The following is a 25916-nucleotide window of genomic DNA, read 5'->3' on the forward strand; positions in this document are numbered from 1 at the left end:
ATAGAGGATTTTTGAAAAAATTGGGAAAAAACTACTCAACTGCCTGGAATAAATAAAATAATCATTATTTTCTCCCAGGCAGTTAATAGTCGGTACCATTAGAGAAAAAAATATAAGAAAACCAGTCAGTTAATCCTGACGATGCTCACACCTTGAAGGGAAACTAGTACCTCCCCCCCCCCCTCCCAAAAACTTAGAATGTCCTAAACTCTATTAAAAAATAGTTATACCTGGCATAGCCTAAGCTCCCTGGATACTTATTATCCAGTTGGATTCTCTAGAAATAAATCAAAGTATGTTTTTGGACTTGACATAAGCGTATGACAATGTCTCTTACTTAGAACGTCCCAAAACACTATTAAAAAATAGTCGTTACTTACACATTCATTAAATAGAAAAATTAAATGAGGGGTTGAAAGGGACGCCGCCACTGACTAGGGGTGCACGACTAGACGGACGCGGACGCTCCTCAACGTCCAGAGAGAGAGGGTGAGCGTCGCCCCCAGTGTACGTCGAACCCCCTAAAAGTGACGGTGGTGGCGTCGTTTCTTGGGCTGCTCAAATTCGGAAGCTCCGACAAACGTGTGAATTCGGAAACTTTAACTGAATCGGGTGAAACTTTGTGTGGTTTTGACCATAAAGGGAGGATATTTTTGCCTGAAACCTTGGTGAGTAGTTTATGTTTGAATGGGGATGATTTTGGACGTGTGTCAAGTGAAGTTGGGTGCGTTTTTATTGGCATTAAAAAAGGGCTTTCTTATGGTGAAGATCGGTTGGAAAATAAGGCCCAATTTTGCGAAAACTATTGGGTATATGAAATTTTTTGTAGAAATATTTTTTGTTTTAAATTAAAAATGCTTTTCTCTAATGTAAATTTCATGAAAATCGGTGCAAAAATAAGGAAATTATGGTAAATTTTGTTTTTTTCCTATACATTTTTGCATTTTTGTTCCACTAATTAAAAACCTTTTTATATCTCAAAATCTAGTCAATCATTTTTTGAGAATTTTTGATGTTTCTTATAGAGAACCCTTGAGCGTAAGCACCTGTCTTAGTTTTAAGAGTTTCGTGATAAAAGTTTCCTCAGGAAATCAGGTGAAACTTTGAAGTCACAAAAAGAGTCGACTTTTACAAAATGTATTTTACTCAAGAAATATTGAGCTAATGAAAATTTTTGTAAATACATTTCTTATTTTGAATTAAAAATGCTTTTCTACAAGGTTTATTTGGTAAAGATCGGTTGGAAAATAAGGGAGTTACAGGCAATTTTCAATATACAAAAAAATAAATTATCTAAAAACTGTTGGGTTTATAAAAATTTTTGTAGACACATTTTTTATTTTAAATTAAAAATGCTTTTCTCTAATGTAAATTTCATGAAAATCGGTGAAAAAATAAGGAAATTATGGCATATTTTCATTTTTATATAAATTAATTTGACAAAAAAAAATGTTAAGCAAAAACTATTGGGTTTATGAAAATTTCTATAGAAAGATTTTTTGTTTGGAATTAAAATTGCTTTCTTCTAAGGTACATTTTATAAAAATCGGTAAGAAAATAGGGAAACTATGGCAAATTTTGTTTTTGAACTAAAAAATCTTGCAAAATAATTTTCCACCAATTAAAAACCTTTTTATATCTCAAAATCTAGTCAATAATTTTTTGAAAAGTTTTGATGTTTTTTATAGAGGACCCTTGAGCGCAAGCACCTGTCTTAGTTTTAAGGGTTTCGTGATAAAAGTTTCCTCAGGAAATCAGGTGAAACTTTAAAGTCTCCAAATAAGTCGGTTTTAACAAAATGTATTTTTACTCAGAAAATATTGAGTTAACAAAAATTTCTGTTTATACATTTTTTATTTAGAATTAAAAATCCTTTAATATAAAGCTTATTGCATAAAAATCGGTCGAAAAATAAGGAAATTATGGCAAATTTTCTTTTTTTATCAACGAATTTTCCAAGCGTCTATAAAAACTTTTTATTAATTCATTTTTTCTTCGGAGAATTTTTTTTCAAATAATCCCATTTTCCATAACGAAAACTCCGGTATAGGTAACTTATTTAAATCCATACATTCGTGCCAGGAAACTTCAGAAACAGGAACGCCAACAAGACGGAAAGTCACTTTAACGTTCCTTTTTGGCTTACATTCCAACTTTTAATGTATTGAATATAAATTTAGTTTAAGCCATATAGAGCCAGGAATTACTAAAATATTTCCGTCTCATCATTCAAGCATTCGAGAGAAAAGGAGAGAGGCAAAAAATGGTGTTTTTAAGTATCACAAAAGCAGTTTTTTTAATTAACTTTAAAAGCGAGCGTGCATATACGCGAGATAAGTGGGGATATATTGAGGTTCAAATATGCCAGTTTTTCCACTTAAAATGGGGAAAAATGTCCATCCAGATAAATACACATAAAAAAAAAATGACGTAATTTGAATCGATCATAAAATTGAAAAACTGACGCTTTAATTTGCTCGTTTCACGTTTCCATTACCGTTGTGCCATTTCGCGTGTTTTTAAACGGGAACATTTTACTTTCCAAAAAAAGGTTCATTACGGCACGCTTGTTTTCTGTTTTTATTAAACACACTTTATTAGGAGGGTCAACAAACCAAATAAATTACCCGCCACTGGTGTTTATTCTTTATCGCCCCATCCCCCATACAAAGGACTCTCTCTCACCCCCGTTTCTATACCGGTGAAGTTAACCCCAATAAATCCTTGGATGTTATACTTTATTATGTATTTAAAATACATTTTCTGCACTGTATTTGAAGGATTTTATTGCTATGTTTTATTATAAATAAAATAGGAAAAGAGCTAATTAATCGATAAGACTTGACTGGAAAATATATGGATTTCCTTATGTTATTATATTTTCCCAGTTTTTTGCTTCAAATGCCTGCCAAATTTGATAAGGTAAAAAATCAACTTTTTGGTTTTCTACCTCGTTTCTTACTGTCCTGTAATTGCCTTAAAAGTGCTTCCTAAGGCAAGCAATTGATTTGATTAAAAAATCCCTAATTAAACCCACCCTCAAGCAACCCCTAATTTTTTTTATTACTGAATAAATCCTTAAGCCAGCAGGCAATAAAGTAATAAGAGTCTGTCCTAATAATCTTCAAATTAATGAACGATAACGCGTTTGTGGTCGACGTTTCGATTTTTTAGGGTCATCTCAATCGACACTCTCAAGAAATTTGTTTTTTAAAGATGAATTTTTTTTTTATGGAAAACCCGTATATATAAAAATGAAAATTTGTCATAATTTTCTTATTTTCCAACCGATTTTTATGCAGCAAACTTTATATGAAAGGAGTTTTAATTCTAAATAAAAAATGTATCTACAAAAATGTTCATTAACTCAATATTTTTTGAGTAAAAATACATTTTGTTAAAACCGACTTATTTGGAGACTTCAAAGTTTCACCTGATTTCCTGAGGAAACTTTTATCACGAAACTCTTAAAACTAAGACAGGTGCTTGCGCTCAAGGGTCCTCTATAAGAAACATAAAAATTTTCAAAAAATTATTGACTAGATTTCGAGATATACCAAGGTTTATATTAAGTGGAAATTTTTTTGCAGTATTTTTTAGTTGAAATACAAAATTTGCCATAGTTTCCCTATTTTCTAACCGATTTTTATAAAATATACCTTAGAAGAAAGCATTTTTAATTTCAAACAAAAAATCATTCTATAGAAATTTTCATAAACCCAATAGTTTTTGCTTAACATTTTTTTTTGTCAAATTAATTTATATAAAAATGAAAATATGCCATAATTTCCTTAGTTTTTAACCGATTTTTATGCAATAAGCTTTATATGAAAGGATTATTAATTCTAAATAAAAATGTATCTTTAAAAATGTTCATTAACTCAATATTTTTTGAGTAAATTTACTTTCTGTTAAAATCGCCTTATTTGGAGACTTCAAAGTTTCACCCGATTTCCTGAGGAAACTTTTATCACGAAACTTTTAAAACTAAGACAGGTGCTTGCGCTCAAGGGTCCTCTATAAAAAACATAAAAATTTTCAAAAAATTATTGACCAGATTTTGAGATATAAGAAGGTTTTTATTTAGTGGAAAATAAATTTGCAAACATTTTTTCATATTAGGGGTGTAAGGGTAGTTTTGTTAAAAAATGGTTTTTCTTTTTTACAAAAAAAAAACATTTTTAAAAAACGATACCCTTGCCCCCCCACCCACCGCACACAGTTTACCAGTAAGAAATTCTTCTGAAAAATCACTGTTTTTTGTCCGTAATCTTTAATTAATTAACAGTGTTATTGTATTTAATATTTATATATAAAATGATTATTAAATTTAAATAATATATATTGGATCATAGTTCTTGATCTTCTGAGTCATTTTGTTTAAATTATATATATAAACATTTAATACAAAAACACTGTTATTAGATTGAATATTATAAACGAAAAACAGTGATTTTTTGGAGAATTTCTTACTGGTATACTGTGTGGGGTGGGTGGGGGGTTTACGGGTGGTGTTAATAAAAAACGAGAATTTCTAGGAAATAATTGTCTTAGAGAGAAATAATTTTAATGACAAATTGTAGACGATAAAAAATCTACAATTTTTGTAGCTACACTTTTTTACGTAACCTCAAAGTTTTCGAGTTAGACTCGAAAAACCCTGTTTCTTGTTTTCCATTTTATTTATGTTAAATATATCATTAGTATACTATATATAATAAATAAATTTGTTATAATTTTATATATAAATATTTAGTACAAAAACTGTGTTAATAAATTAAGAATTATAGACGAAAAAGGTGATTTTTTAAAAGAATTTCTTACTGGTAAACTGTGTGGGGTGGGTGGGGGGTGTAAAGGTAATTTTGTTAAAAAATTATTTTTATTTTATACAAAAATACCGTTTTTACAAAAGACTACCCTTAGCCCCCCACCCACCCCACACAGTTTTCCAGTAAGAAATTCTTCTGCAAAATCACTGTATATCAAAAGATTCAATCAAATAGGTCAGTCCAGAATGTTGAATAACTTCTCATGCAAAAACTCCACTTCTGTTGGGTGAATTTTAAAGGGATTTCTTTCAGCCCTTACACCCATATAGGGCTTCAATCTGTGTAAGTTTCAGGATAATCGGTCCAGTCAGTTTTTCCGGAACCGCTTCTACATACAGCTCAGTGTGCCTCGGATAGAAAGTTATTAAAAGAAAGTGGATGCCTTTCGATGTAGCTCACCCTGTAGATTACCAATTTTTATGAGTTATATCTCATTTTAAAGACAAATGAACAGCCTTTCGAACAGTATAACTCAGTTGTTTGTAGTGTGTTTTTTATGCCACAAAAAAATTACAAACTTGTACATTCAGTACAAAAAAAAAATTATTGTAGATCGGATACTATAGATGAAAAGCAGTGACTTTTTAGAAGAATTTCTTACTGAGTACATGTTTGGGGTGGGTGGGGGGTGTAAGGGTAGTTTTGTTAAAAAATGGTTTTTGTTTTTTACAAAAAAAACATTTTTAAAAAACGATACCTTTACCCCCCCACCCGCCCCACACAGTTTACCAGTAAGAAATTCTTCTGAAAAATTACTGTTTTTTTTTCATATCATCCAATCAAAAAACGTTGTTTTTTTACTAAATAATTAAATTTAAAATTTAAATAAACGAAATAATCCAAAAGATCAAAGACTACGACTCAATACATATTATTTAAATTTAATAATAATTTTATATATAAATATTTAATACAAAAACAGTGTTAATTAATTAAGGATTACGAATGAAAAACAGTGATTTTTCAGAAGAATTTTTAACTGGTAAACTGTGTGGGGTGGGTGGGGGGCTTAAGGGTATTTTTGTTAAAAAACGATTTTTGTTTTTTACAAAAAAAACCATGTTAAAAAACAATACCCTTGCATCCATGCAAAAATGCAAAAATGTGAATAAGAAGATTTACCATAATTTCCCTATTTTTTCACCGATTTTCATAAAATTTACATTAGAAACAAGCATTTTTAATTTCAAAAAAAAATATAGTTACAAAAATTTTCATTAGCTCAATATTTTTTGAGTAAATTTACATTTGGTTAAAACCGACTTATTTGGAGACTTCAAAGTTTCACCCGATTTCCTGAGGAAACTTTTATCACGAAACTCTTAAAACTAAGACGGGTGCTTGCGCTCAAGGGTCCTCTATAAGAAACATCAAAAATTTTCAAAAAATGATTGACTAGATTTTGAGATATACCAAGGTTTATATTAGGTGGAAAATTATTTTGCAAAATTTTTTAGTTCAAACATAAAATTTGCCATAGTTTCCCTATTTTTTTACCGATTTTTAAAATTTATACCTTAAAAGAAAGGATTTTTAATTGCAAACAAAAAATCATTCTATAGAAAATTTTATAAACCCAATAGTTTTTGCCTAAATTTTTTTTTTTAATATTTGTTCCTATAAAAAAAAATAAATTTTTTTTACATACGTTTTAATAAATTTACATTTCTACCTCAAACGCCTGGAATAAATTAAACATTTGATAAGTTTGTATTTTTTCCAGGCACCTGGAACCTGGATCAAACAGGATTTCCCTTTAAAAAAAATCGTATATTTTACAAACTTCTACCCCAAAAAAAAATAATTAAACCCCTCGAATTCTTGGGAAATTTTAAACAAGAACGATTTCTTTTCCAGGCATTTTGACCTGAAACCAGTGGAGCGACATCTTTTTAGTGTATAACTACGAAGGAAATATACATTTTATGGAGATTTTCAGGCACTTGACTCCAATTTATTGACGAAATCAATAGATTAATTCGCAGGGTTCAAACAATGTCAATCAGAGCTTCCAAAGGCGCAAACCGATTTTAATTTTAAGCCTAAATTTTCTTTATTTAGCATTTTGCCCTGCGACAATCTCTGGTGACTTACCCAAGGCCTTTGACCGCTTAAGAGTCACTTAAAACCACTATGAAACCCCTCTGTTATAATTTAACACAATAATTAGGTAAAAGTATACAGGTTTGGCAAAAAATGATAAATTTTAAGGCACTGAGTAACAAATAAACGAGATTTTTCCACTCAGCGGCCAGTACTAAGCAAGGAATCCGCATCGTTCTCTTTTAAAGCTTGTATGATCTTGAGTAATTGACCATACGTGTATATGGTGCAAATCAATTAAATTTGTAATTAACGGGAGAATGGGTTTTTAAGCAACTATCCCAAATTATATTTCGGTGTGCGATTTAATTTAAATTTCGCGCCGCTTTGTACGTACCTTAACAACGTCATAATATAAGAACAAAATTATATTTGGCTTCCGTAGGTCGACGTTTTGTCCCTAATTTGTTACGCCTTCAGGGTGCGATACAAGCGAGTTTTCCGGCTTACCCTAAACTTAATTACGCCCTTGTTCGCTTACACAATTACGAACTAATGCAAGTTCGGTATAATAGGTAAACGAGCACAAACTTGTAATATAGAATTGATTGGTCATTAAGCGGCAAATAACTAGGGGTTTATATTATTCGTATTTTAACTCTGTTTAAGGTTATTTTGCTTACTATTGATCGAATTCTGTCGGGAAAGTGGAAAATGGAGGGAGTCACGCAAAGGTGGCCTTTTAAATATTCATATGCAGGTTCTTTAACCTTAAAACCTGTTTTTATTGTTATTTTTATTTACCCCTATACGACACTTTTATCGCAATTCTAAGTACAAAAAAGTCATTTATTTTAACTGCACACACCTGAAATGGAAAATAAATTGAATTTGAATTTATCGATGCTGTTTGGAAAATAAAGTACTTTATACGCAATAAATAGGAAATGTACGTACTACTGGCAACTGCGTCTTATTAAATGGGCAAAATTAGACTTAATTATATATTGGGTTGCTTATTAAAAAAAAAAACACTATTTCCATCCTTTTTTAACTTGTAATTGCCCCTTTCAAGGTGATCCATTGATTGCCGCACCTAAGGCCTGGGTTGGTCGGACCTGTATACATCCGACCAATTAACTCATAATAATAATAAATGAAAAAAACTGTCTGACCATGGTGCAGTCAAAGGCCTTTAATAAGTCACCAAAGGTCGGTGCCTCAGTGCAGGTTGATGAACGTTTATGAGTTTTTTTGCCATGTTATCGAGGCCTAAATGATGCTAAAAAAAAGGATAATTTCCATAGTTTTTCCAGGTTAAAAATTCCCTAGTTTTTCCTTTTTTCCGGGCATTTAAGGTGGGAATTTAAACAAGAAAATGATGACTTTTTTGAGCCTCTTGACATTCCGTACGTTATTTGGGCACTTGCTGTTCTCGGCACATTGAGTTATTGACTACGGATGCTTTTATATATTATACTGTTGGAAGTTCTAATTGTTTGTTTCTTACAGGCACTCCTGGATTAAGAATTTCATTATCTTGACTTCTAGTCAACGGATTATAGCGATTTTTTCAAAAAGGACTAGAAAAGACTTCAGACTAGTCCACAAATTAAAAATTTCTAAGCTTGGAGTATTAGAACCCGAGATATTCACTTTCCAATAAAAGACAAATTATTTTCCTCCTTACAGGCACTCCTGGACTAAGAATTCCATTATTTTGACTTCTAGTGCACGGATTTTAGTGATTTTTTCAAAAGTGACTAGAAAAGACTTTAGGCTAGTCCACAAATTAATAATTTTGAAATTTAGACTACCAGAACTCGAGATATTCACTTGCCAATGAGAGACAAATTATTTTCTTCCTTACAGGCACTCCTGGACTAAGAATTCCATTATCTGGGCTTCTAGTCAACGGATTTTAGTGATTTTTTCAAAAAAGACTAAAAGAGACTTCAGACTAGTCCACAAATCAATAATTTCTAAATTTAAACTACCAGAACTCGAGATATTCACTTGCCAATGAGAGACAAATTATTTTGTTCAATACAGGCACTCCTGGAGTAAGAATTTCATTATCTTGACTTCTAGTAGACGGATTTTAGTGATTTTTTCAAAAAAGACTAAAAAAGACTTCAGACAAGTCTATAAATCAAGAATTTTTAAATTTGGACTACCAGAACTCGAGATATTCACTTGCCAATGAGAGACAAATTATTTTTTTCCTTACAGGCACTCCTGGACTAAGAATTCTATTATCTGGACTTCTAGTCAACGGATTTTAGTGATTTTTTCAAAAAAGACTAAAAGAGACTTCAGACTAGTTCACAAATCAATAATTTCTAAATTTAGACTACCAGAACTCGAGATATTCACTTGCCAATGAGAGACAAATTATTTTGTTCAATACAGGCACTCCTGGAGTAAGAATTTCATTATCTTGACTTCTAGTAGACGGATTTTAGCGATTTTTTCAAGAGAGACTAAAAAAGACTTTAGACTAGTCCACAAATTAATAAATTCTAAATTTGGACTACTTGAACTCGAGATATTCACTTGCCAATAAGAGACAAATTATTTTCCTCCTTACAGGCACCCCTAGACTAAGAATTCCATTATCTTGACTTCTAGTTAACGGATTTTAGCGATTTTTTCAAAAGAAACTACAAAAGACTTCAGACTAGTCAACAAATTAATAACTTCCAAAATTGGACTAACAGAACCGGAGATATTCAATTGCCAATAAGAGACAAATTATTTTGTTCCTTACGGGCACTCTTGGACTAACAATTCCATTATCTTGACTTCTAGTTAACGGATTTTAGAGATTTTTTTAAAAGGGACTATAAAAGCTTTAGACTAGTCAAAAAATCAATAATTGCCAAAATTGGACTAATAGAACCGGAGATATTCGCTTGCCAATAAGAGACAAATTATTTTCTTCCTTACAGGCACTCCTGGACTAAGAATTCCATTATATTGATTTCTAGTGCATGGATTTTAGTAATTTTTTCAAAAAGGACTACAAAGGACTTCAGACTAGTCAACAAATTAATAACTTCCAAAATTGGACTAACAGAACCGGAGATATTCAATTGCCAATAAGAGACAAATTATTTTGTTCCTTACGGGCACTCTTGGACTAACAATTCCATTATCTTGACTTCTAGTCAACGGATTTTAGTGATTTTTTCAAAAAAGACTAAAAAAGACTTCAGACTAGTCCACAAATCAATCATTTTTAAATTTGGACTACCAGAACTCGAGATATTCACTTGCCAATAAGAGACAAATTATTTTCTTCCTTATAGGCACTCCTGGACTAAGATTTCCATTATCTTAACTTCTAGTCAACGGATTTTAGCCATTTTTTCAAAAGGGACTATAAAAGACTTCAGACTAGTGAACAAATCAATAATTTCTAAAATTCGACTAACAGAACCGGAGAAATTCACTTGCCAATGAGAGACAAATTATTTTCTTCCTTACAGGCACTCCTGGACTAAGAATTCCATTATTTTGACTTCTAGTAAACGGATTTTAGTGATTTTTCCAAAAAAGACTAAAAAAGACTTCAGACTAGTCTACAAATTAATAATTTCCAAATTTGGACTAATAGAACTGGAGAAATTCACTTGCCAATAAGAGACAAATTATTTTTTTCTTTACAGGCACTCTTGGACTAAGAATTCCATTATCTTGACTTCTAGTGCATCGATTTTAGTAATTTTTTGTAAAAGGACTAAAAAGACTTCAGACTAGTCTACAAATTAATATTTCATAAGATTTCATAAATTTGACTTAATAAAACCGGAGATATTTACTTGCCAATAAGAGACAAATTATTTTCTTCCTTACAGGCACTCCTGGACTAAGCATTCAAATATCTTGACTTTTAGTGAACGGATTTTAGCGATTTTTTAAAAAAGACTATAAAAAGCTTCAGACTAGTCAACAAATCAATAATTTGCAAAATTGGACTAATAGAACCGGAGTTATTCACTTGCCAATAAGAGACAAATTATTTTCTTCCTTATAGGCACTCCTAGACTATGAATTTCATTATCTTGACTTCTAGTCAACGGATTTTAGCGATTTTTTAAAAAAGACTATAAAAGACTTCAGACTAGTCCACAAATCAACAATTCCCAAAATTGGACTAATAGAACCGGATATTTTTACTTGCCAATGAGAGACAAATTATTTTCTTCCTTACAGGCACTCCTGGACTAAGAATTCCATTATCTTGACTTCTAGTGCATCGATTTTAGTCATTTTTTCAAGAAAGACTAAAAAAGGCTTCAGACTAGTCAACAAATCAACAATTGCCAAAATTGGACCACTACAACTCGAAATATTCACTTGCCAATAACAGACAAATCTTTTGCTACTCACAGGCACTCCTGTAATAAGCGTTTTATTATTTTTACTTAAAAATGTACGTGTACCTTCGAGAATCTAAACTGGCATTCCGTACATTGTTTGGGTCCTGCACATTAATTTATTGCATCAGTAAATTAGTAAATAAAAAAATCAACTGGATTCCAAGGCCCTGGAAAAGCAGGATATTTATTAATTAATTTTTTAGGCATTTAGAGTTCCAATTAAATTTTCCCTCATTAGTCTAATTTGGAAATTTTATCATGGTCAAATTTATATTCTAAATTTAATTCGTTAACTGTTTTCTAATTAATTAGTCCCTAATTAATTAATTTTCCCTTCGGGTCTCTTCACCATCAGTGGGTAACCTTCTTTACTCTCTTACTCACTCACATAATAAGGAGGTTCTACAGTAGAGACTCTTTTGTCCTTTATTTTCTCAACCTTTAATACTAATTTGTATTTAAATAAATGGACAATTAAAATATTCATCATACCCGCTAAAACGTGGATCAAACATAAAAATGGAAATGACATTTCGATTAAATCGGCTTATTGTTGGAAATAATAACGTGCCACGTTATATCCCGGCTGTACGGCGTATGAATATTAAATTTCGATTTAAAATGAAATAGTAATTAAATTTCATGGAATTTAGGTAGGGAGTGTATGTATTCGTTATTTCATAGTGTTCCCGAAGGACGACATACAGGAAGAATTTTGTTTATTATGAAATATGTATTAGTACGTCACGTCCAATTAAGTTATGCCATAACTAAAAAATAGGGAGCTAAGTATAATGACTTGCATAGCGTTTTTGTTTTTTGTTTTTAGTCTAATTGCTTTCAACGATTTTTTCATTAGTTGCCCCTAATGGTCCCGCGGACACGCCCTAGAATGAAATTATTGCGGTGAAGTTGATTACCTGTTTGTCCTTGTTCTTCACATCGGTTTTATGCCATGGCCTTGTTTAGCCTGAAAAAAAATGGAAAATTTTTATGAGATTTTTAATACATGTGTCTTACTTGGTTAATTTGATCATGTAGTTTATAGTCTACGTCATCTTTTTAGCTAAGTTTACATCTGGAGCCACCCCTCAGTAAAATCACTGTTTTTCGTATATAACCTTTAATTTATTAAAATTGTTTTTGTATTAAATATTTATATATAAAATTATTGTCAAATTTAAATAATAAATATTGGGTCATATTCAATGTTCTTCTGGGTTATTTTGTTTATTTAAATTTTTTATATAAATATTTAACACAAAAACAATGTTAATAAATTAAAGATTATCAACGAAAAAGAGTGATTTTTCAAAAGAATTTCTTACTGGTAAAGTGTGTGGGGTGGGTGGGGGGTGTAAGGGTGATGTTTTTGAAAAATGTTTTTTTTTATAGAAAATAAAAACCGTTTTTTAACAAAACTACCCTTAGCCCCCCACCCACCCCACAGAGTTTACCAGTAAGGAATTCTTCCGCAAAATCACTGATTTTCCTCCATAACCCTTAATTTATTAGTGCGGTTTTTGTACGAAATATTTATATATTAATTAATATAAAATTTAAATAATATATACTAAATCATAGTTTTTGTTCTTCTGAGTTATCTCGTTTATTTAAATTTTACATATAAATATTTAATACAGAAACATTATTAATTAATTAAGGATTATGGACGAAAAAGGGTGATTTTTCAAAAGAATTTCTCACTGGTAAACTGTATGGGGTGGGTGGGGGGCTAAAGATGTTATTGTTAAAAAAAGGGGTTTGTTTGTTGACACTGTTTTTGCACTTGAGTTATTTTAAATGACTGCTTCCTTAATTCGATAAATTAATTTTTTTTAACAAACAATTCAAAAAAACGCCATTCAAGAAGATTAATTTGATAAAAAGTATACAAAACTTTCCATGCAGTGTACAGAAATGAAGAGTTATATAGAATAATACAAATTATTGTTAATTTTCTGTATAAAACCTGAATTATTTAAGAATTTATATATAAATATTAAATACAAAACAGTATTGATAAATTAAGAATTATGGACGAAAAAAGGTGATTTTTTAAAATAATTTCGTACTGGAAAACTATGTGGGGTGGGTGGGGGGTGTAAGGGTAGTGTTTATGAAAAACGGTTTTTTTTGTAAAAGACAAAACCCATTTTTTAAAAAAATACCCTTAGCCCCCCACCCACCCCACACAAGTTACCAGTAAGAAATTCTTCTGCAAAATCACTGTTTTTCTTCCATAATTCTTAATTTATTAACATTGTTTTTTTATTAAATATTTATATACAAATTCTTAAATAATTGAAATTACATACAAAAAATTAACAATAATTTATATTATTCTATATAATCATTCATTTCTGTACGTTACATAGAAAGTTTTGTATACTTTATATCAAATTTAATCTTCTTGAATTGAATTTACTTAAATAGGTTAATAAAAAAAAATAATTTGTCGAATTAAAGAAGCAGTAATTTAGGTTATTTTTTTAAAATAACTGAAGCAAACAAACCCTGTTTTTAATAATACTACCCTTAGCCCCCCACCCACCCCACACATTTTACCATTAAAAAATTTTTCTGCAAAATCACTGTTTTCGTCTATAATTCTTAATTTATTAACACTGTTTGTGTATGAAATATTTATATATAAAATTTAAATAAACGAAATAACCCAGAAGAACATAGACTATGATCCAATTTATAATATTTAAATTTATTAATAATTTTATATATAAATATTTAATACAAAACTAGTGTTAATAAATTCAGGATTATGAATGAAAAAGGGTGATTTTTTAAAAGAATTTCTTACTGGTAAATTGTTGGGGGTGGGTGGGGGGCTAAAGGTAGTTTTGTTAAAAAATTGTTTTTATATTAAAAAAAAAAACAGTTTTTCGAAAACCCTACCCTTACACCCTCCGCCCACCCCACACAGTTTACCAGTAAGAAATTTTTTTTAAAAATCACCATTTTTCGTCTATAATCTTTAATTAATTAACATTGTTTCTGTATTAAATATTTATATATAATTTCTTAAATAATTCAGGTTATATACAGAAAATTAACAATAATTTATACTATTCTATATAATTCTTTGTTTATATATAAATATTTCATAAAAAAACGGTGTTAATAAATTAAGGATTACAAAAGAAAAACAGTAATTTTGCAAAAGAATTTCTTACTGGTTAAGTGTGTGGGGTGGGTGGGGGGGGTAAGGGTAGTTTTGATAAAAAATGGTTTTGGTCTTTAACATAAATCCCGTTTTTTAAAAACACTACCCTTACACCCCCCAACCCACCCCACATAGTTTTCCAGTAAGAAATTCTTTTAAAAAATCACACTTTTACGTCCATAATCCTTAATTTATTAAAATTGTTTTTGTAATAAATATTTACATATAAATTCTTACCTAATTCAGATTACATACAGACAATTAAAAATTATTTATATTATTCTATATAATTCTTTATTTCTGTACACTGCATGGAAAGTTTTGTATACTTTTTATCAAATTAAACTTCTTGAAGGGTGTTATTTTGAATTTACTTTAATAATTAATTAAAAAAAAATTTATTTGTCGAATTAAGAAAGCAGTAAATTAAGTTATTTTTTTAAAATAACTCATGCAAAAAAACCTTTTTTTTAACGATAATACCCTTAGCCCCCCACCCACCCCACACAGTTTTTCAGTAAGTAATTCTTCTGAAAAATCACTATTTTTCTTCCATAATGCATAATTTATTAGCACTGTTTTTGTATTAAATATTTATATATAAAATTATTATCAAAATTAAATATTATATATTGGGTGATAGTCTATGTTCTTCTAAATTATTTCGTTTATTTAAATTTTATATATAAATATTTCATACAAAAACAGGGTTAATAAATTATGCATTGTGATAGAAAAATAGTGATTTTTTCAGGAGATTTTTTTATTGGTAAATTGTGTGGGGTGGGTGGGGGGCTAAGGGTATTATTGTTAAAAAAAAGAGTTGCTTGAGTTGTTTTTAAAAAATAACTTAAATTACTGCTTCCTTAATTCAACAAATTAATGTTTTTTTAATAAACTATTTGAATAAATTCAATTCAAGAAGATTTATTTGATAAAAAGTATACAAAACTTTCCACGTAACGTATATAAACAAATAATTATATATAATAATATAAATTATTGTTAATGTTCTGTATGTAACTTGAAAAAGTGAATTATTTCATAAATTAATTTTTTTCCTCTAAGGCAATTATTTACTGCAAAAAAAAAACGTTTTTTATTAATATCACCCTTGCCCCCCCACCCACCCCATATATTTATCCAGTAAGAAATTGCTCTGGAAAATCACTGTTTTTCAAAATAGCACGTATGAACAATTTTCTGTATAATATCCAACCTAATAACACGATTTGATTATTGACATTATTAATTGCATCACGAGTGAATATCAAGAATTAAGGTGGAGGTGGTTTATTAGATTAGTTCGTTCGTATTTTTTCATAAAATCATTTTTCATTAATCATCTTTTACAACCATCAAGTGACTTTGAAGTCGTATAACTTCTAAAGTTCCGCCTAAATAATTCTACACTATTTACAATAGTTCGAGAGCACATTTCGGTAAAACCCTCACGTACTTTAGGTCAGGTTCGTATGTTTTTATCGACTTTACGTGACCTTGTCCTTGTCATTGAATATTAACAGTAAACACAAATAACCAGAGATTCGCAAACCGAGATACGACATTTCCAAAGGAAACTGATTAACGAAAATCTGCACGTCACGTGTGACCCTCAATTAGTCTAATAAAAAGTCATAAAATCCCACATATTTACTATAGAATAGCGAAGAATCTTCTTGGGTGATTAACGTGTTGGGCGCCACAATTATGCACTTAACAAAAGTCGTTTTATTATTAATTGGATCGGTTCCGATTGCGCTATCGCTTCCACCCTTACACTCGACCGTTCAATATCAAACTCGTCAAAATTCCAATAAATTGGAATTGGAGGAGACGAGCAGAGAAGAAGGTAATTTTTTTTTTATATATTAATTAATTTAATTGGAAAAGTGTGAGCCAGAAAATCCGTGAAAACTTTGATTGTATGATAGCTGGAAGGTTGAAATTTCATAGGAATATTGCTAGTACATGTGGGCACCCCTTGCCCTTGGTACTTCTCCGATTTCCCTTAAAGTCTTATAGTTATGAGGTGCCGGAAAAAAAAACGACTAATGAAGGATCTGCTTACGATATCTCTGGAAAGGAGTGAGCAATCAAGGTGAAGTTCACAGGAATAGTTGGTTCTGAGGCTCGGAAGGTCTGATAGAGTTTTGGGTACCATCCGAGTGCAAAAAGTACCCTTTTCTACCCCTTGAAGTGATTTTTCCAGCCCAGGGGTGAGTAATTAGGCAAACGTTCCTGACGAGCCTAATTTGCTTAATAGCGCACCCTAAAGCCGGATTGCCCTATTAATTTTATAATTGCTTTACTTTAATAAGGTGTGCGTTTAAGGCGTCATTTGCTCATTTAGAGCATTATTCAGGTCAGTTCACACAAAAATTCCCGTAAGGTAAAGAGTTTTGGCGAATAGTGAGTGACGTTATGCCTCATATATTGGAAAGTTTTTGAGATATTTTAAAATAGTTTTTAGCGTTCGCTAGACCGATGTTCCACCTTTAATTTAAGGTATAAAACGTTTTTGTAGGTGAAGAATTAGTGGAGTTATCCGAAGTTATCGAGACACACTTCTGTCTGATGTCTCTTAACTGATAGGGGCAGACATTTTGCCTCATAAGTCCAAAAGTTTATGAGATATTTTAAAATGGTTTTCAGCATTCGCTAGCCCAATGTTTCACCTTTAATCTGAGATATAAAACGTTTTTGTAAGTTAAGAATTCTTGAAGTTATCCGAAGTCATCGAGACACACCTCTGTCTGATGTCTCTTAACTGATAGGGGCAGACATTTTGCCTCATAAGTCCAAAAGTTTATGAGATATTTTAAAATGGTTTTCAGCATTCGCTAGCCCAATGTTCCACCTTTAATCTGAGATATAAAACGTTTTTGTAGGTTAAGAATTCTTGAAGTTATCCGAAGTCATCGAGACACACCTCTGTCTGATGTCTCTTAACTGATAGGGGCAGACATTTTGCCTCATAAGTCCAAAAGTTTTTGGGATATTTTAAAATGGTTTTCAGCATTCGCTAGATCGATGTTCCACCTTTAATCTGAGATATAAAATGTTTTTGTAGGTTAGGAATTCTTGAAGTAATCCGAAGTCATCTAGACACACCTCTATCTAACGTCTCTTAACTGATAGGGGCAAACATTTTGCCTCATAAGTCCGGAAATTTTTAAGATATTTTAAATTGGTTTTCAGCGTTCGCTAGTCCAGTATTATACCTTTAATCTGACATATAAAATGTTTTTGTAGGTTAGGAATTTTTGAAGTTATCCGAAGTCATCGAGACACACTTTCATCTAACGTCGCTTAACTGATAGGGGCACATATTTTGCCTCATAACTTCGGAAATTTTTAAGATATTTTAAACTGGTTTTCAGCATTCGCTTGTTCAGTACTATACCTTTAATCCAAGATATAAAACGTTTCTGTAAGTTAAGAATTCTTGAAGTTATCCGAAGTCATCGAGACACACCTCTGTGTGATGTCTCTTAACTGATAGGGGCAGACATTTTGCCTCATAAGTCCGAAAGTTTTAAAGATATTTTAAATTGGTTTTCAGCATTCGCTAGCCCCGTATTATACCTTTAATTTAACATATAAAATGTTTTTGTAGGTTAAGAATTCTTGAAGTTATCCGAAGTCATCGAGACACACTTCCATCTAACCTCTCTTAACTGATAGGGGCAAACATTTTGCCTCATAAGTCCGAAAATTTTTGAGATATTTTAAAATGGTTTTCAGCATTCGCTAGCCCAATTTTCTACCTTTAATCTGAGATATAAAACGTTTTTCTAGGTTAAGAATTCTTGAAGTTATCCGAAGTCATCCAGACACACTTTCATCTAACGTCGCTTAACTGATAGGGGCACATATTTTGCCTCATAAGTCCGAAAGTTTTTGAGATATTTAAAAGTGGTTTTCAGCATTCGCTAGCACAATATTCCACCTTTAATTTAAGGTATAAAACGTTTTTGTAAGTTAAGAATTCTTGAAGTTATCCGAAGTTATCGAGACACACCTCTATCTGATGTCTCTTAACTGATAAGGGCAAACATTTTGCCTCATAAGTCCAAAAGTTTTTAAGATAATTTAAAATGGTTTTTAGTATTCGCTAACCCAATATTTTTCCTTTATTTTAACACAAAAATCGTCTTTGTAGGTTAAAAATTCTTGAAGTTATCCGAAGTCATCGAGACACACTTTCATCTAACGTCGCTTAACTGATAGGGGCAAACATTTTGCCTCATAAGTCCAAAACTTTTTAAGATAATTTAAAATGGTTTTCAGCATTCGCTAACTCAATGTTTTTCCTTTATTTTAGCACATAAAGCGTCTTTGTAGGTTAAAAATTCTTGAAGTTATCCGAAGTCATCGAGACACACTTTTATCTAACGTCGCTTAACTGATAGGGGCACATATTTTGCCTCATAAGTCCAAAAGTTTTTGAGATATTTTAAATTGGTTTTCAGCATTCGCTAGTCCAGTATTATACCTTTAATCTGACATATAAAATGTTTTTGTAGGTTAAGAATTCTTGAAGTTATCCGAAGTCATCGAGACACACTTCCATCTAACCTCTCTTAACTGATAGGGGCAAAGATTTTGCCTCATAAGTCCGAAAGTTTTTGAGATATTTTAAATTGGTTTTCAGCATTCGCCAGTCCAGTATTATACCTTTAATCTGACATACAAAATGTTTTTGTAGGTTAAGAATTCTTGAAGTTATCCGAAGTCATCGAGACACACCTCTGTCTGATGTCTCTTAACTGATAGGGGCACCTATTTTGCCTCATAACTCCGAAAGTTTTTGGGATATTTTAAAACGATTTTCAGCATTCGCTAGCCCAATGTATACATAACAAACTTCCTCACTTAGTTACAGAAAAATCCCTTCACTCACCGACACCCGGCGAGTTATTGGAACTCACCACCGAAAAAGACTCGGAACAGATCAACTTCGCTCGGTTCGTACATGCCAAACAAGCAGATAAATTGAGGTTAGAGTGCGGTGGTACCACAACCGAGTACGAAAACAGCGGTACCACAACAGAAGTACCCGCAGAAAACTTTGAAGATCCTTCTGCACTCATTGGAAATATCGAAAACTTCGACACCTCCATAGAAGCGGACGACTTAAACGAGCAAGGTAATGAGTACTCAAACGCGCTCCTGAGTGACTTCGACTCATCGTTTCCAGGGTTTTACTACGTCATTCATCCCAGTGGACTTTTCCAGAAGGTCGTGTTCAAAACGATCGGTGAGTTATCGGAGGATGTTCGGCCAATAGTTGAGTCGTTTCGCACATACGATCCGCAGACTTTTGTCCTTCAGAGGGTCACCCTGAAGTTACCCGCTTATGTTTGATCGGTTTAGGGTTAAGTTATTTATTGTTTGTAATGTGTAAGTAATAAAAATTGTCTAAGCCTTGAGGAACCTTTGTTATCCGACTTCAAAGTCACTTGATAGTCCTAAAGGATGATTCGCTTTAATGGATCTACTGCCACTTAAAGTCAAATAACTTGAAAGCTGCTTGGGGGAAATTCATGAAACTAGGAGCGTTGGATTAGGAAAACTATGCTCTTAAAATATTGTTAAGAGTGTAAAACGATTCAGGTAAAACTTTCTAAGTTATCCGACTTCAAAGTCAGTTGATAGTTCTAAAGAGCAATTGTCCCTAATGGACTTACTACCACTAAAAGTCAAATAACTTGGAAACTACTTAAGGTAAATTTATGAAACTAGGAGCGTTGGATTAAGAAAACTATGCTCTTGAGATATTGTTTAAGGTGTAAAACGATCCAGGTGAAACTTTCGAAGTTATCCGATTTCAAAGTCAGTCGACAGTCCTGAGGAACGATTGTCCTCAAGGGACCTACTGCCACTAAAAATCAAATAACTTGAAAACTACTTAAGGTAAATTCATGAAACTAAGAGCGTTGGATTAAAAAAACTATGCTCTTAAAATATTGTTAAAAGTGTAAAACGATCCAGGTAAAACTTTCGAAGTTATCGGATTTCAAAGTCAGTCGACAGTCCTAAGGAACGATTGTCCTCAAGGCACCTACTGCCACTAAAAGTCAAATAACTTGAAAACTACTTGAGGTAAATTAATAAAATTAAGAGCGTTGGATTAAGAAAACTATGCTCTTAAAATATTGTTAAGAGTGTAAAACGATCCAGGTAAAACTTTCGAAGTTATCGGATTTCAAAGTCAGTCGACAGTCCTGAGGAACGATTGTCCTTAAGGGACCTACTGCCACTAAAAGTCAAATAACTTGAAAACTACTTGAGGTAAATTAATGAAACTAGGAGCGTTGGATTAAGAAAACTACGCTCTTGAAATATTATTAAGATTGTAAAACGATCCAGGTGAAACTTTCGAAGTTATCGGATTTCAAAGTCAGTCGACAGTCCTGAGAAACAATTGTCCTTAAGGGACCTACTGCCACTAAAAGTCAAATAACTTGAAAACTATTTGAGGTAAATTAATGAAACTAGGAGCGTTGGATTAAGAAAACTATGCTCTTAAAATATTGTTAAGAGTGTAAAACGATCCAGGTAAAACTTTCGAAGTTATCGGATTTCAAAGTCAGTCGACAGTCCTGAGGAACGATTGTCCTTAAGGGACCTGCTGCCACTAAAAGTCAAATAACTTAAAAACTACTTGAGGTAAATTAATGAAACTAAGAGCGTTGGATTAAGAAAACTATGCTCTTGACATATTGTTAAAGGTAAAAAAAGATTCAAGTGAAACTTTGGAAGTTACGCGGTCCCAAAGTCACTCGAAGGTCCATAACGGACCCACCGCCACTAAAAGTCAAATATCTCGAAAACCGCTCGAGCTAAAACTACGAAACCAACAGCCTCGCGTTAGGAAAACTAAGGCGCACTTGACGCCGTAGTTTGCCATACGTGTATACAATTACACTTTCTAATCTCGAACAAACGATCCTACGGGAGCGAAGTCGAAATAACGAAATTTCCCGGACCCGCTTCGTCGGTGTCGTAATAGGAGCGTCGAGGGTAAATTGCTGATTTTATGGTTTCCCTTTAACCCTCCCCCCCCCCCCCTCTCCGGACATGGAGGTGAGAGACCTTTGTTGCCTTATATTATAACCCTCTTCCCCCTCCCAATCCATTGGCGTGCAAAGGAAAATAATTGTGTAACAAACTCTCACCTCATTATTTCTCTTACAGGTTAACCTGAGAGAGAAGCAACAAAGGGATGCATCCCCTTAAGGCAACCTAATCCCTGACCCTGCTTACGCGGTAAGTAAGTCGCTCTATCCTTTATGCACTGATGTAAAGCAACAAAGACCCACTAGTATACACCGCTGGCAAAGCGAGGCCTTGCGTGCGGGTCGAACGAACTTTGTCCTACGTGTATACGGTTCCAAGAGGTAATTCGATCCCCATAAGCTTGTGAAACGGATACGTAGGTTAAGGGTCAACGTTTGCCCTTTTGAAGCCTTAAAAGGGCCATTAGGGTTCATTTTATCGGGAAAAATGCATGAGGCCGGAAGTGTGCTTGGAAGCGATAAGGGAGGTTCGGGGGGGGCGTTTCGTGTCGCGCAACATCGCAAGTGACGTCAGCCCTAACTAACGCCCCTCTTTTATGGCGCGAATTTTGAATAATTAACTTTCAGGCTCTTCGGAAATGACCTTGAGGCGCCACGGGAGCACGGGAATCCCGATACAACGGTATCGAAGATGTCGCGGGAACTAATAATTGGGAAAACATGCGGACGACAGTCGCCCTACTGAGATTCCCGATATTTTTGTTGCTGTTTCAACTGCAACATGCCCGATCCAACACGGGTGAGCCGACGTTAATTTTTTCACTCCTCAGACTTGAATCGGGGCGTTTCCAGGTGGACGGATCCCAGGTATGGAGGCGATAATGCCTCGGACGCACGTCGCCTTAAGCGGAGACCTCCAGATCAACATCGTGTCCGAATCGTTCCTCCCGCTGGTCGTCCAGCTGTCCAGATTGGAAGGAACGGTCGTGCAGCCGCTCACCGCGTTCCCGGTTTATCCAGAGGCGAGTGCGTTGCGTAGGAACCTCACTCTGGTCCAGCTGGAGTGCGGCTACTTCTCCAAAGGAGGACAGTACTACGTGCAAATTAGGAAGCAACCCATCGTAGGTGAGTATGTGCATAGAGTCAAGTAGAAGGCCTCACTCAAATCTCAGAAGACGTCAATCGGGTGACTTCGCTTGACTAAGGTCTTGGGGAAGCCACGCCGCTATAAAGTTCAATAAAAGCCTCCCTAAGACGTTATTTTGAAAAAAAAACTAGGGGTGTCTACTCGTTCCGGTTACAATACAGACTGATGTGGCACAAGAGTTCTCTAGATCCCATATAGTGCGTTCATTGGAAATTGGGAGGGTCTAGAGGTCAGGAAATTGGGCAAGGTAAGAGCTACAATTAAGCTTCAGCAGGTAAGCAGGGTTGCAATTACCAGCTGCTTACCTGAGGGCTACCCGAGCAAATTCTCTGTCTGAATCAAGTGAAACCATTGAACACCGGCTGCCTTGACTGATGATATTACTTGAAAACTACTTGAGGTAAATTAATGAAACTAGCAGCGTTGTATTAGGAAAACTGTATTCTTCAAATATTGCTTAAGGTAAAAAAAGATTCAAGTAAAACTTTCGAAGTTATCGGACTTCAAAGTCAGTTAACACTCCTAAGGAACGATTGTCCTTAGGGGACCTACTGCCACTAAAAGTCAAATAACTTGAAAACTCCTTGAGGTAAATTAATGAAACTAGGAGCGTTGGATTAGGAAAACCGTACTCTTGAAATATTGTTTAAGGTAAAAAAAGATTCAAGTAAAACTTTCGAAGTTATCGGACTTCAAAGTCAGTTGATGCTCCTAAGGAACGATTGTCCTTGAGGGACCTACTGCCACTAAAAGTCCAATACCTTGAAAACTACTTGAGGTAAATTTATGAAACTAGAAGCGTTAGATTAAGAAAACTGTACTCTTAAAATGTTATTAAGAGTGTAAAAAGATCCAGATAATACTTTCGAAGTTATCAGATCTCAAAGTCAGTTGACAGTCCTAAGGAACGATCGTCCTTAGGGAACCCACTGCCACTAAAAGTCCAATAACTTGAAAACTACTTGAGGTAAATTAATGAAACTAGGAGCGTTGGATTAAGAAGACTATACTCTTAAAATATTGTTTAAGGTAAAAAAAGATTCAAGTGAAACTTTCGAAGTTATCGGACTTCAAAGTCAGTTGATAGTCCTAAGGAACGATTGTTCTTAAGGGAACTACTGCCACTAAAAGTCCAATAACTTGAAAACTACTTGAAGTAAATTAATGAAACTAGGAGCGTTGGATTAGGAAAACTATGCTCTTAAAATATTGCTTAAGGTAAAAAAAGATTCAAGTAAAACTTTTGAAGTTATCGGACTTCAAAGTCAGTTAACACTTTTAAAGAACGATTGTCCTTAAGGGACCTACTGCCACTAAAAGTCCAATAACTTGAAAACTACTTGAGCTAAATTAATGAAACTAGGAGCGTTGGATTAGGAAAACTGCACTCTTGGAATATTGTTTAAGGTAAAAAAAGATTCAAGTAAAACTTTCGAAGTTATCCGATCTCAAAATCAGTTGACACTCCTGAGGAACGATTGTCCTTGAGGGACCTACTGCCACTAAAAGTCCAATACCTTGAAAACTACTTGAGGTAAATTTATGAAACTAGAAGCGTTAGATTAAGAAAACTGTACTCTTAAAACGTTATTAAGAGTATAAAAAGATCCAGATAAAACTTTCGAAGTTATCAGATCTCAAAGTCAGTTGACAGTCCTAAGGAACGATCGTCCTTAGGGGACCCACTGCCACTAAAAGTCCAATAACTTGAAAACTACTTGAGGTAAATTAATGAAACTAGGAGCGTTGGATTAAGAAGACTATACTCTTAAAATATTGTTTAAGGTAAAAAAAGATTCAAGTGAAACTTTCGAAGTTATCGGACTTCAAAGTCAGTTGATAGTCCTAAGGAACGATTGTTCTTAAAGGACCCACTACCACTAAAAGTCAAATAACTTGAAAACTACTTGAGGTAAATTAATGAAACTAGGAGCGTTGGATTAAGAAAACTATACTCTTAAAATATTTTTTAAGGTAAAAAAAGATCCAGGTGAAACTTTCAAAGTTATCAGATCTCAAAGTCAGTTGACAGTCCTAAGGAACGATCGTCCTTAGGGGACCCACTGCCACTAAAAGTCCAATAACTTGAAAACTACTTGAGGTAAATTAATGAAACTAAGAGCGTTGGATTAAGAAAACTATACTCTTAAAATATTGTTTAATGTAAAAAAAGATTTAAGTAAAACTTTCGAAGTTATCAGATCTCAAAGTCAGTTGACACTCCTAAAGAACGACTGTCCTTAAGGGACCTACTGCCACTAAAAGTCCAATAACTTGAAAACTACTTGAGGAAAATTAATGAAACTATGAGCGTTGGATTAAGAAGACTATACTCTTAAAATATTGTTTAAGGTAAAAAAAGATTCAAGTGAAACTTTCGAAGTTATCGGACTTCAAAGTCAGTTAACACTCTTAAGGAACGATTGTTCTTAAGGGACCTACTGCTACTAAAAGTCAAATAACTTGAAAACTACTTGAGGTAAATTAATGAAACTAGGAGCGTTGGATTAAGAAAACTATACTCTTGAAATATTGCTTAAGGTAAAAAAAGATTCAAGTAAAACTTTCGAAGTTATCAGATCTCAAAATCAGTTGACACTCCTAAAGAACGATTGTCCTTAAGGGACCTACTGCCACTAAAAGTCCAATAACTTGAAAACTACTTGAGATAAATTAATGAAACTAGGAGCGTTGGATTAAGAAAACTATTCTCTTAAAATATTGTTTTAAGTAAAAAAAGATTCAAGTCAAACTTTCGAAGTTATCAGATCTCAAAGTCAGTTGACAGTCCTAAGGAACGATTATCCTTAAGGGACCTACTGCCACTAAAAGTCCAATAACTTGAAAACTACTTGAGATAAATTAATGAAACTAGGAGCGTTGGATTAAGAAAACTATTCTCTTAAAATATTGTTTTAAGTAAAAAAAGATTCAAGTCAAACTTTCGAAGTTATCAGATCTCAAAGTCAGTTAACAGTCCTAAGGAACGATTGTCCTTAGGGAAGCTACTGCTACTAAAAGTCCAATAACTTGAAAAATACTTGAGATAAATTTATGAAACTAGAAGCGTTGGATTAAGAAAACTATACTCTTAAAATGTTATTAAAGTGTAAAAAGATCCAGGTGAAACTTTCGAAGTTATCGGATCTCAAAGTCAGTTAACAGTCCTAAGGAACGATTGTCATTGAGGGACCTACTGCCACTAAAAGTCCAATAACTTAAAAACTACTTAAGGTAAATTAATGAAACTAGGAGCGTTGGATTAAGAAAACTATACTCTTAAAATATTGTTTAAGGTAAAAA

The 25916-nt window shown here is 33.0% G+C and overlaps 2 protein-coding genes across 5 annotated transcripts in view; both read left to right on the forward strand.

Annotated features, from left to right (window-relative positions):
- The first annotated feature begins 516 nt into the window (after nucleotides 1–516).
- Nucleotides 517–25916, forward strand: part of LOC126747859 (uncharacterized) — a 58052-nt gene continuing 32652 nt past the window's right edge. For all 3 annotated transcript variants that reach the window (XM_050456763.1, XM_050456765.1, XM_050456764.1), the window contains exons 1-4: nucleotides 517–668; nucleotides 21645–21716; nucleotides 22094–22265; nucleotides 22319–22591. In XM_050456763.1, coding sequence (XP_050312720.1) covers nucleotides 22187–22265; nucleotides 22319–22591 — 352 coding nt within the window. In that variant the 5' untranslated portion in view covers nucleotides 517–668; nucleotides 21645–21716; nucleotides 22094–22186. The remainder of the gene's footprint in view (nucleotides 669–21644; nucleotides 21717–22093; nucleotides 22266–22318; nucleotides 22592–25916) is intronic.
- On the forward strand, nucleotides 16116–19874 carry LOC126747870 (uncharacterized). 2 transcript variants are annotated; one of them, XM_050456788.1, is made up of 3 exons: nucleotides 16116–16293; nucleotides 19324–19593; nucleotides 19645–19874. In XM_050456788.1, exons 1-3 carry the CDS (start codon nucleotides 16152–16154, stop codon nucleotides 19809–19811), a joined length of 579 nt encoding a protein of 192 aa, XP_050312745.1. In that variant the 5' UTR covers nucleotides 16116–16151; the 3' UTR covers nucleotides 19812–19874. The 2 variants fall into 2 exon arrangements, with proteins under 2 accessions (XP_050312745.1, XP_050312743.1); XM_050456786.1 differs by having other exon boundaries at nucleotides 19324–19874.

Source organism: Anthonomus grandis, chromosome 20 (assembly GCF_022605725.1).
Source record: "Anthonomus grandis grandis chromosome 20, icAntGran1.3, whole genome shotgun sequence".
Taxonomy (NCBI): Eukaryota; Metazoa; Arthropoda; class Insecta; order Coleoptera; family Curculionidae; genus Anthonomus; species Anthonomus grandis.

What these genes read in the sequence shown, in the direction of transcription:
- LOC126747870 (XM_050456786.1), top strand. Translation starts at nt 16,152, where the DNA reads ATGCACTTAACAAAAGTCGTTTTATTATTAATTGGATCGGTTCCGATT. An exon ending in GGAGACGAGCAGAGAAGAAG is followed by an intron (nt 16,294 to 19,323) that starts GTAATTTTTTTT and finishes TTCCTCACTTAG; the next exon opens with TTACAGAAAAATCCCTTCAC.